The 12,182-nt window shown below is 44.7% G+C and overlaps 1 protein-coding gene across 1 annotated transcript in view; it reads left to right on the top strand.

The window, feature by feature from the left end:
• Positions 1–142: 142 nt before the first annotated feature.
• Positions 143–12,182, top strand: part of LOC114358308 (vacuolar protein sorting-associated protein 13C) — a 31,680-nt gene continuing 19,640 nt past the window's right edge. Inside the window, exons 1-9 of the mRNA XM_028312274.1 lie at positions 143–249; positions 4,264–4,429; positions 4,924–5,324; positions 5,742–5,953; positions 6,531–6,705; positions 7,036–7,309; positions 7,640–7,889; positions 8,670–8,800; positions 9,232–9,429. Of these exons, the coding sequence (XP_028168075.1) occupies positions 4,289–4,429; positions 4,924–5,324; positions 5,742–5,953; positions 6,531–6,705; positions 7,036–7,309; positions 7,640–7,889; positions 8,670–8,800; positions 9,232–9,429 (1,782 nt within the window). The 5' untranslated portion in view covers positions 143–249; positions 4,264–4,288. The remainder of the gene's footprint in view (positions 250–4,263; positions 4,430–4,923; positions 5,325–5,741; positions 5,954–6,530; positions 6,706–7,035; positions 7,310–7,639; positions 7,890–8,669; positions 8,801–9,231; positions 9,430–12,182) is intronic.

Consider the following 12,182-nt stretch of genomic DNA (forward strand, 5'->3'; position numbering starts at 1 on the left):
CCTTGTCACGAACCAATCATTTCAATCGTTCGATCGGTCTGTCTTCAAATTACGCGTGTACGTATCGCTATCACCGATAAGCTGATATCAATTTAATATAACGTTTACCCGAACACTTATCACCAGTGTTTGTAAACGATCGCGTTGTTTTTGACGATTCCAATGTTATTGTCTTGTGTTCATACGCCCACGTAGCCTCCCCAGCCCAGCAGGGCTTGACTCAATATTGATTTTGTGAGGAGCACTAGGGTATGTTGGTATAAATTTTCATATCTCTTAAGAGATTGCTTTTGTAATAAATCCACGCTTTCGTAACTTGCCTATGAATACACTATTCTGAGTCATGACAACACATTACACGATCCGCTTTGAAGTTACATGGACACTGACTTCAGAATAATTAATAACGAGATACTTTTATACTTATGACTGTATATTGAGTTTCCAATACTTCGACGCAGTAGGTATTATGATGACAACATCAGCTTTATGTAATTACGTTGTAGAGTTCCTGATCAAATTGATTTCATCAAGTTAGGCGAAAATTTTCCTAATCCCTCTTTAATATTCTTAGCGGGCATGAGTCATCGACAGACAGATTATGTTGACAGGTTTAGGGTAAACTCGTACTCTCGCTGGTTGGTATAGAATGATTGATATTTAATAGCTGTCAAAGAGTTGACCAAGTCTGCTTATCATCAACAACTGGGTCTTTGTTCTCATTGTTATTTGCTGTCAGACCAATTCACTTCCCACGTGTCACTTAAAACTTGGCCTTCACTGCTAGTTATATTGGTGATGAAACTACAGTTCCTGTTTGCACAGGAGTTGCAGCAGTTAGAAAGAAATTGAGAATAATCCTATTTTACTGCGGTTAGCACTTCATTTCTCACCAAGCGTAACACTAAACGAAACTATCTGAATGACTGGCGTCATAATTTACTATGCTAACTACTTTCGTTTGCAAGTCGAACTACTACCGATTCAGATCATCGGTAGTTTTCTCGAAAGACAAAGCAATGTGCTATTGTTTTTATACTTCATAGCTTAGCTGTCGCTACTGGCGAGTGACTGCTGGACCTTAGTCTACAGTGGCGCCATACTGGTAAGTCTACTACTTCAGCGATCACCAGTTGGCGTCACTGTCTTAGCCACTGTACGCGACAGGACCTTTCATCTTATAATCTCACCTCTCGTTCCCACCGCTGCAACTCCTGTGTAGCCAGGATCTACAGCTTGACCGCCAATAAAAACCCAACCAGTGAAAGTCAAGTTTGTCCCGGGGAAAAGGTAAACTGTCATTAGACCTGCAACGAATTCAATCAGTAGAGCACAGGATTTTGAAGTGCAAAGCGCTAAAACGGTAGCCCTATTTTTTTTTTTTAATTCAAATTCAAATTCTTTATTGCTCCAATGTTGGTATCTGTTGGTATACAGTGTGAGTCACGTTAAAGTGTACATATGAAAATAGATGAAACTAGACCTATTTTTATCGACAAAAAAGAGGTCAAAATTTTTTTGAGATTTTTTTAAAAAAATTTATAGACTTTTTTTCTTCCAATTACTTATTGTAAAGAAAACGTAATAACTTTTAAACTAAGCGGTATATCCTGATAAAATAAAAACAATGATAATGCTAAATAACAGGCGATACTAAAAAAATACATAAAATACACAAAAAATGCCAACAAATAATAAAAAATGATACTTTTTGAAAAAAAATCTGCTTATAAATTCGTATTTTTTTGGTTATTTGATAAATGTCTCCAAAAAATGCCCCTATAACAGGTGGTTTTTATTACTTTTTATTATTTTCTATCGTATTATCTTTGTAAAACCAAAAATTGCATGTCTCTATACCTATCACAACATTTGCTATGATCGTTTGAACAAAGGCCTGCCACAACATTATTCTCCGCTACAGGTAGAGACAATTTTAATTTTAACTAAAATGCTTATTTTACTTCGAAATCTTTCGTTTTTATTTGAAATCTAACTTGTCTTTATCAAAATTACAAATCTAGAGCCATTTTCAGTTTCGTTGTTAACGAAGCGTTGAATGGCGCGCCCGGAGAGGCTTAGTTCAAACGATCATTGCAAACGTTGTGATAGGGATAGAGACATGCGATTTTTGGTTTTACGAAGGTAATACGATAGAGAATAATACAAAGTAATAAAAACCACCGGTTATAGGGGCATTTTTTGGAGAAATTTATCAAATAACCAAAAAAACACGAATTAAGTCGTCAAAAATTGATTACCACGACGTGTCCGCGCTCCCGATTTCAGAACAAATTTGCTCGTATAAATTAATCCGTTATTATTACCGCTTTCAATGCTTATGTAATCGATTACTGATTAAATAAACATTGATAAATTAAATACGATATAACTATATCACTAAAAGGTTTTGTAAAATAACTATTTGAAGTTGTGTCCGGGCGTTAACCGTGATTACCCCGACACGTCGCTAATGTGCGCCTACGTCCCTAGCTACGCAATTTAGAAACGAGCTCTATCCTCCCCCGTGAACCTTTAGTGGTAGCCTGCGTGCCGAGGTGATCGGTAATGCAACTCGTCGCAGGATTTCGGAGTTATCGAGATAAGAATATGATTACCCCGACCTTGGTTCAGTGCATGATTGATTTACTCTATCCTGTTTTTTTAGGTTTCTTTACATGGAAAGTTCTTGAGAATGTACAGGAATAATGGTCCATGTAACCGCATTTTTGTGTATTAAAACATATGGGATTCAACTTACAGATTGGGCAGGGCTCAGGATAAACCTTAATTTTTTGACTACCCCGACCTTGAATACCCCGACTTTTGTCACCGAGTAATCAATAATACTGTAATTTTACTAATGAATGATTAACTAAATAACGTTTAATAAGCAAAATTACCCTTTATATTATCCCTCAAAATTGGCAAGACCCCTGGACTCGACCTTATCACCGCTGAAATGCTGTAAGCCGATGTAAACTCCGTCGCTTACGTCCTGATACCTGTCTTCGAAAACATCTGGATGGAAGAGGAAGTCCCAGACGACTGGCATAAGGGGCTTCTAATTATTGTGCCGAAAAAAGGGTAAAGCAAGGGTATCAGTACCGGAACTCCGAAGGGACCCCGATCACATCCCCAAGCAGGCTCTAGATTGGAACCCCCAGGGAAAATGCAAACGTGGTCGCGCCAAAAAAACATAGCGGCGCACTGTTAAGACTTGGAGCGAGATCAAACGCGAAGCTCAAGACCGAATGCGATGGAGGACTGTTGTGGACGCCTTCTGTCCCATATAGGAGACATAGGACATTGAGTCACTAATATTATATGTATAATGTATATGTATGTTTTTTACTCTTTTACGCAACAACTACTTAACAGATTTTGTTGAAACTTTACAATATTGTCGTTTATACATCAAAATAACAAATGGCTAGTTATAATAACATTTATTTTACCATAACTTAAAAAAAACCTTAGAAAATAAAATATTTTGTTTTATTTTTGATTACTCTGACTCCCAACTTTGATTACCCCGACCATGAAAATTTTGATGTCGCATAACTTTTTATTCCTGCTTGCTACAGATGGGCCAATATAAAAAATATGCTCTTAATAATGTCTATTTTGAAATGTTTTACCTAAACTTACTCTAAATTCAAAAATAAAAAAGGTCGGGGTAATCAACAAAATAATCCAGATCCGGAGAATGACCGATATACCGCTTAGTTTAAAAGTTATTACGTTATCTTTACAAAAAGTAATTGGAAGAAAAAAAAATCTATAAAAAATTAAAAAAAAATCTCAAAAAATTTTTGACCTCTTTTTTGTCGATAAATATAGGTCTAGTTTCATTTATTTTCATATGTACACTTTAACGTGACTCACACTGTATAAAAGTTCTTACATATAGACATAGACCTATATACATATAAAGATTATTAGTAATTTGTTATTTAACAAATTCTCATTTTGAGAAATGCACCAAATACGAAATGCGCATTTTTTGTCGAGTGTACATTTTGCGAAGTGCACATTCTGCGTCAGACCCAAATATGCTTGTGTCACGAGTGAGCTTACCACAATAGTCGAGTGGCGGCGGGGACCGAACCTGCGTTCTCCGGATCACGAGTCGGCCAGTCCGACCCCTTCACCGTTCGGCTATCGAATAGGCCCGCTCAGCAAAAATCGCGACATGATGACACAAACGTCATGCCGAGAAGCTGGTTTTCAGCGAGTTCATTATTCTCCTCTTGTCTCCAGCCCCGTGAGCTAACCTCTCGGCAGCATGTTCGAGGGCGCGGTGGCCGGCATCCTCAACCGGCTGCTGGGCAAGTACGTGCAGGACCTGGACACGGAGAACCTCAACGTGGGCATCTTCTCCGGGAATGTCAACCTTACCGACCTCAAGCTCAAGCCTGAAGCCTTGGTAAGTTGTCGTTAATTTTGGTGATATCACACGCTCGTATTCACAAACGATACTTGCTTAAATGAAGCAGCAAATCGAACGCACAGCGTTGAATAGAACTCTGTGATTGGTTCGCGTGTCATCCTGTGCGTCCACGCGTACTGTGAGACCTCATAGTAGTGTTTGTGAATACGGGCGTCATTTACCTACTATAAAATGTAACTGGGTTTCACTGGGTAGTACTGGGTAGTAAATCACAAGTGGGCAGATTTGATTTATGGTTAGGCAAGCTAGCTTAGAAGTTACTTTTTTACTCATGTCTTGATAGGTTAGGTAGGTTATTCACCTATATGAATTCAGTAGCACTAAATGGGCGAGAAATTTACCTCATATCTGTACGCATTGTAATTTCTAACGAACAACTTATCAAAGAGTTCGATAAAGCTATTAAAAAGTAGATATTAGGTAAGCTCAATATACGGATCTAAATAAATGTACTGTACATTTTCCTGCAGTATGAACTCGACCTCCCAATCGATGTGAAGATCGGAACAATCGGCCGGATCAATCTGCAGATACCATGGTCCGGTCTCTACACCCAGCCAGTGGTGGTCCACATCGAAGATGTACTGGTCCTCGTCGGGCCAGCCATTTCCAACAGCTACTTCGACCCAGAAAGAGAGAAGCGCCTCACGAGGGCAGCCAAGAGGAAGATCCTCCAGGACTTAGAAGCAGAAAGCGAGATCTTAAAGGGACCGCAGAATTTCTTCGAGAATCTATTCACGGCGATCGTGAATAACTTACAGATTTATGTCAGGAATGTCCATGTGAGGTACGAGGATTCGATCAGCTCCAAGGACGGACCACTGGCTTGTGGCCTTTGTCTCCAGAGTCTGTCCATTGAGACTACTAACAGGTAAGTCAGAAAACATAGCGTTGGAGCGTGTAGTACCTATCGCCACCAGGGCCCTCGCCCACGGCGACTATTTATTTGTAGTGATTGTGTCGCGCGTTTCGTAAACGAGCGATAGCATCGATGACATGCCAACGCGCTTAGCAGCGCGACTGTATCGATGCAAACGTGTGACTGCTTCGGACGAAATCGGGGAAAGAACGGAGGGAGGGTTACTGACTCGCGTTTGCATCGCGACAGAAGCGCATTTATGTGGGCGAGGGCACACAGGTTGGCATTACGACTGTATCGATGCGAACGCGCGACAGAATCGCTACTACATCGCTACAAAAAGTCGCCGTGGGCGAGGGACCTTACATTCACAACAAATCAGCTATTTTTATGATAGTTTATGTAACTGATTTACCTGTATATCCTCAGCAAATGGAAGCCATCAGTGACCCCAGTGGATGCAACCACGGTGTACCAGATGATGCGCGTGGAATCGCTATCTCTTTACTGGAATCCGACGGCGACTGCGCTGGACGACAATGAAACCGCGCATATCACACCTATGCAGTATTACAACTGGAAGCACTACATGCTGACAGGCCTGGACAAGTTCTCTATGCACCATGAAGACTTCGAGTTTTGTAAGTTGTAGCTGTAGTCATTAGGCTTCTGGAGTACTAGCAAAAGATCATTTTTAGTAGAAGAACAATATAAACAACGCGTGTCATTTTGCATTTGCTAGTCAGAAGAGATTTCTTTCTAGCGATCATCCTCTTTTTATGAGTTCAGATTCTGTATTTCACGTCATGAGTAGAGGATTATCTGTGGTATAGATAAACTTCTATTTCCGTAGATACCAATAGCCAAATCCAATAGCGATAGCGATACCAAAAATATTAGCGATACCAAAAATATGCGTCAGGTCTAACCCTAAACCTTTTTTGTCACGACAGGATAGGTTATGTGGGGCTTACCTAATCAGAATTCAGAAAGTCAAGTGACCCCGATAGAAGAGGATTAAAGGCTTTCCTGAAAAAATATGTTGCTTGGTGACTTTTCGATTTCTATTCTTTTTTGGCGATGCCGTTTAAAAACGTGCCTAAAATAATGACCCTTAAATGGAAAGGAACTGTGGGATTCCGGAGAAAGCCTTGACTCTGGTAGTCAAGTATCACTAACAATTCTGGCTCAATTTCTATTATGTTTTTTTCTCGGCAGTGCTGAAGCCAGTGACTTGCAAGGTGAAGGTGCTCATCAACCGCTCCGGCGAGGCGCGGGTTCCTCGCCTGTTGCTGGATGCCGTATTACAGGACAGCGCGCTGCAGCTGTCGCGCCGCCAGTTCCTGTCCGTCGACAACCTGCTGGCTTCTTTCGCTAGGATCAAGCTCAACAGGTAAGAGTAGGCTATAATAAGACAGCTTGAGGTCAAGGGGCTTCTTAGGCGGGATCATCGAGAAGAAGAAAAGTCTGATTGAGCTATGCTCAATTTAACTAGCTCCACCACTACTCGAACCAAAGATTAACTCATTTACTTGCAATTACGCATTTTGAAAAATCTCACGTGAGAGTAGGGGGCGGGGTTTGAGGAAAATCTCACAAAATCCAAGGGGGGACACGGGGGTTGAAAAATAGCCAAAATTGTCTCACGTAATTAGTGGTCGCCCCCATAAGACAAACGTGTAACGAAATACTTAATAAACTTTGATTTCTACCAATATTGCAGGAAATACCGCCACTTCCACCCTGGAGTACCATTATACAAAGACGTGAAGAAATGGTGGAAATACGCTTACAACGTTGTCGTGGAACAACGAGTCAGGCCCTATTCCTGGGCCGCCATCAAGAAGCACAGGGAAAACTACAATGTATACAAGAAGACCTACAAGAGTACCCTGAGGAGCCCCAATGATACAGAGCTGAAGCTGGACCTTCAGAAGTGCGAGGACAGTCTGCCGATCATCTCTGTGGTCATAGCCAGGGAGCACGCCAAGTTTGAGGTGAGATATTTTAATACTATTGGTTGCATTAGCAAAAATAGTACGATGCACGCTAAGAGGTTGGGGCAATTTTGCGAATAAAAGGGTCGACTTACATTGACAGTAAACTTTCTCAACTACAAATCTCTCTCCAAATCCTCAACTACAACGCATCAGCCTCAGAGGTAGTTGTACGTAGGGTGTACGGTTTATCGTCTAATCATTAGACTGTTCAGGGGTAGTTAGGGAGCTGTAAAAACAGCTTATAGTTACTTTGAGAGCATAGAAAAACCTCCACACCTCCTGCCTACCTTAAGCTTCTTTTACTTACATGTGTTGTATATCCAACAGCTGCTCTCCCAAGAGCCAGAGACAATTGAAGTCGTAGAAAGCGAGTACGACTGGTGGAAGCCGACCAGTCCATCATCAGAAACCGAACCGGAGCCCGAGAAGCCTCACTCCCGAGTTGAGCTGTGTGTCAAGCGTGGAAGATGTCGTAGTCCGTGGGGACAGCTGTCTAGTAATGAGCGAGCGCGCGTGTGTGAACTCATTGGCTACGTAGAAGGTGCTCCGAGCAAGGACTCCTCTAAGCAGTGCATCGGTGAGTGTCTCCTCTCTGTATAAGACAGGGATTACAACTGGTGGAAGCCGACCTTCATTGGATTCCAAGCAGACTCGCTCGTGCATGGAGCTGTGTGTCAAGCGCGGGCGCTGCCGCAGTCCTTGGGGACAAATTCAAATTCAAATATTTAGTACATAGGCCCTTTCCATGGCGCTTATACACGTCCCAAATATAGCTTGCCCTACCACCACTTTGGGACAACATATGGGCTGGTGCTAAGAAGAAGTAGCGGAAGAAACTCAGTCACCTTTGTGACTTCTGTCGAATCATGAGCGAGCGCGCGTGTGTGAGCTCATTGGCTACGTAGAAGGCGCTCCGAGCAAGGACTCCTCCAAGCAGTGCATTGGTGAGTGTCCTTTATAAGACAGGGATTACGACTGGTGGAAGCCGACCAATCCTTCATTGGAGCCCGAGCAGCCTCGCTCACGAGTTGAGCGGTGTGTTAAGCGCGGACGATGCCGTAGTCCTTGGGGACAGCTGTCTAGTAATGAGCGAGCGCGCGTGTGTGAGCTCATTGGCTACGTAGAAGGCGCTCCGAGCAAGGACTCCTCCAAGCAGTGCATCGGTGAGTTCGTTCGTTTTAGCAAAAAGAGGGGCACTGTTAGACAAAGGCTTCCCTCAAGATTTTCACAACGACTGGTCGGTACCCTCCGCGATCTTCACTATTGGTGATCTACCTTCTTTTTCTATATTATGTACTCCAATAACTTAATGTTACGGCCAAGTTACTTCCCATTAATAACGAACTAATTGTTTCAGAACATAAACTAAACTTGACGCTGGCGAACTGTTCACTGACATTAATGAACAGGAGCAAGGAAGTTATGGTCGTCACTCTCACACAGTTTCTGGCGTCTTTGGAAACTAGACCATCAGCAAAAGCTTATAAGGTGAGCATAGTTATGGAACAATGAGGGTTTTCGCGATTGAAAAATCCGCCAGATGGCAATACGTAGACGCGAGGTCCAAATACTGCATAATTGGTGGATTTTGACATATCTGTTAATGTCATGTCTAAAATAACCAATCATGCAGCATTTGGACCTCACGTCTACGTATTGCCATCTGGCTGATTTTTCAATCGCGAAAACCCTCATTAGCAGCAGTGTTATATTTATCGTATTTACGGTTAAAATACCAAGTTCTTCAGTGCACTCCTTCACTAGCATAACTCTATAGTGAGGGACTTTATACAGACCTTAACTCCTCTTTTCCCAAATTCCTTGTTTTTACCGTATAGAAAATTTACCTAGTACCACGTTTCAGCTAGTAGTTTTCAGTGTATTGATCGATAGGTACACAGCTAATTACGTCATTTCAGCTGTCAGCTCGAACAGAAAGCATAGTGATCGAGGGCGCGTCGTCCGACGGCGAGTTGGTGCCTCTATTGACGCCCGAGCGCGGCGCCGGCGCCGGAGCCAACCTGCTCGCTGTGGACTTCGAGCGCAACCCTGTCAACAGCGACGCTGACTATGGCCTCACTGTGCTGTTGGAGCCGGTGGAACTGCTCTATGTTGAGGTGAGTTGGAGACAGATACTTTACGTAATTTCAGCTGTCAGTTTAAGCAGAGAGCATAGTGATCGAGGGCGCGTCATCTGACGGGGAACTATAATCTGGTCTGTGAGCACGTAGAATTTTGTCCAATGACCCCAAGCTACCCATCCTTATCGCTCGCGCGTAAATATATTGCTGTCGCAACTGTGCGACGGGCGCCCGCAGGGAGTGTGCGAGCGCGACAGCAACATAATTACGCGCGAGCGATAAGGATGGGTAGCTTGGGGTCATTGGACAAAATTGTGCCGCTACTGACGCCCGAGCGCGGCGCCGGCGCCGGAGCCAACCTGCTCGCTGTTGACTTCGAGCGCAACCCTGTCAATAGCGACGCTGACTATGGCCTCACTGTGTTGTTGGAGCCGGTGGAACTGCTCTATGTTGAGGTGAGTTGGAGACAGATACTTTACGTAATTCCAGCTGTCAGCTCGAGCAGAGAGCATAGTGATCGAGGGCGCGTCATCTGACGGGGAACTATAGTCTGGTCTGTGAGCACGTAGAATTTTGTCCAATGACCCCAAGCTACCCATCCTTATCGCTCGCGCGTAAATATATGGCTGTCGCGACTGTGCGACGGGCGCATGCAGTGAGTCTGCGAGCACGACAGCAACATAATTACGCGCGAGCGATAAGGATGGGTAGCTTGGGGTCATTAGACAAAACTGTGCTCCTAATAACGCCCGAGCGCGGCGCCGGCGCCGGAGCCAACCTGCTCGCTGTTGACTTCGAGCGCAACCCTGTCAACAGCGACGCTGACTATGGCCTCACTGTGCTGTTGGAGCCGGTGGAACTGCTCTATGTGGAGGTGAGTTGGAGACAGATACTTTACGTCATTTCAGCTGTCAGTTTAAGCAGAGAACATAGTGATCGAGGGCGTGTCATCTGACAGGGAGCTAGTGCCTCAAACTGTTTGCTGTTGACTTTGAGCGCAACCCTGTCAACAGCGACGCTGATTATGGTCTCACTGTGTTGTTGGAGTCGGTGGAACTGCTTTATGTAGAGGTGAGCTGGACACAGATACTCTTTACGTATTTTCAGCTGTCAGCTCGAGCAGAGAGCATAGTGTTAGCGATAAAATGTTAATCTGTGACATCCTAGACAAGATTGCGGCGACCGGAACGTTCTAGAAGCGTTGGGCAACATTTCCGTATCCTGCTCCTGTCATTTGCCACCCTCCCCCTTCCCCGCACACCTACAACCCGAACAAACGCGCGGACGCTGCTCTTGCGTCAAAACATCAAAAGTCTGAAAAATAAGCTGTGAAAGTGCACGAAATACAACAAATTAGCTTCCTGGGACCTCTCTTCCTCACCCTCTGGTAAGTCCATCGCTTTACCAAACACATAGTGATCGAGGGCGCGTCGTCCGACGGCGAGTTGGTGCCACTATTGACGCCCGAACGCGGCGCCGGCGCCGGAGCCAACCTGCTCGCTGTTGACTTCGAGCGCAACCCTGTCAACAGCGACGCCGATTATGGTCTTACTGTGTTGTTGGAGCCGGTGGAACTGCTGTATGTGGAGGTGAGTTGGAGAAGGATACTTTACGTCATTTCAGCTGTCAGCTCGAGCAGAGAGCATAGTGATTGAAGGCACGTCATCTGACGGGAAACTATAGTCTGGTCTGTGAGCACGTAGAATTTTGTCCATTGACCCCAAGCTACCCATCCTTATCGCTCGCGCGTAAATATATTGCTGTCGCGACTGTGCGACGGGCGCCCGCAGTGAGTGTGCGAGCGCGACAGCAACATAATTATTTACGCGCGAGCGATAAGGATGGGTAGCTTGGGGTCATTGGACAAAATTGTGCTGCTACTGACGCCCGAGCGCGGCGCCGGCGCCGGAGCCAACCTGCTCGCTGTTGACTTCGAGCGCAACCCTGTCAACAGCGACGCTGACTATGGCCTCACTGTGTTGCTGGAGCCGGTGGAACTGCTTTATGTTGAGGTGAGTTGGAGACAGATAATTTACGTAATTTCAGCTGTCAGCTCGAGCAGAGAGCATAGTGATCGAGGGCGCGTCATCTGACGGGGAACTATAGTCTGGTCTGTGAGCACGTAGAATTTTGTCCAATGACCCCAAGCTACCCATCCTTATCGCTCGCGCGTAAATATATGGCTGTCGCGACTGTGCGACGGGCGCATGCAGTGAGTGTGCGAGCACGACAGCAACATAATTACGCGCGAGCGATAAGGATGGGTAGCTTGGGGTCATTAGACAAAACTGTGCCCCTAATAACGCCCGAGCGCGGCGCCGGCGCCGGAGCCAACCTGTTCGCTGTGGACTTCGAGCGCAACCCTGTCAACAGCGACGCTGATTATGGCCTCACTGTGCTGTTGGAGCCGGTGGAACTGCTCTGTGTGGAGGTGAGTTGGAGACAGATACTTTTCTTTACTTAGTTTCAGCTGTCAGCCCGAGTATCAAAATCAAAATCAAAAGTAGAAAGCCTAGTGTTAGCGATAAAATTATAATCTGTGACATCCTAGACAAGATTGCGGCGACCGGAACGTTCTAGAAGCGTTGGGCAACATTTCCGTATCCTGCTCCTGTCATTTGCCACCCTCCCCCTTCCCCGCACACCTACAACCCGAACGAACACTGCTCTTGCGTCAAAACATCAAAAGTCTGAAAAACAAGCTGTGAAACTGCACGAAATACAACAAATTAGCTTCCTGGGACCTCTCTTCCTCACCCTCTGGTAAGTCCATCGCTTTACCAAACACA

The sequence above is a fragment of the Ostrinia furnacalis genome, unplaced genomic scaffold (assembly GCF_004193835.3).
Source record: "Ostrinia furnacalis isolate ACB-3 unplaced genomic scaffold, ASM419383v2 OfSCF0058, whole genome shotgun sequence".
Classification (NCBI taxonomy): domain Eukaryota; kingdom Metazoa; phylum Arthropoda; class Insecta; order Lepidoptera; family Crambidae; genus Ostrinia; species Ostrinia furnacalis.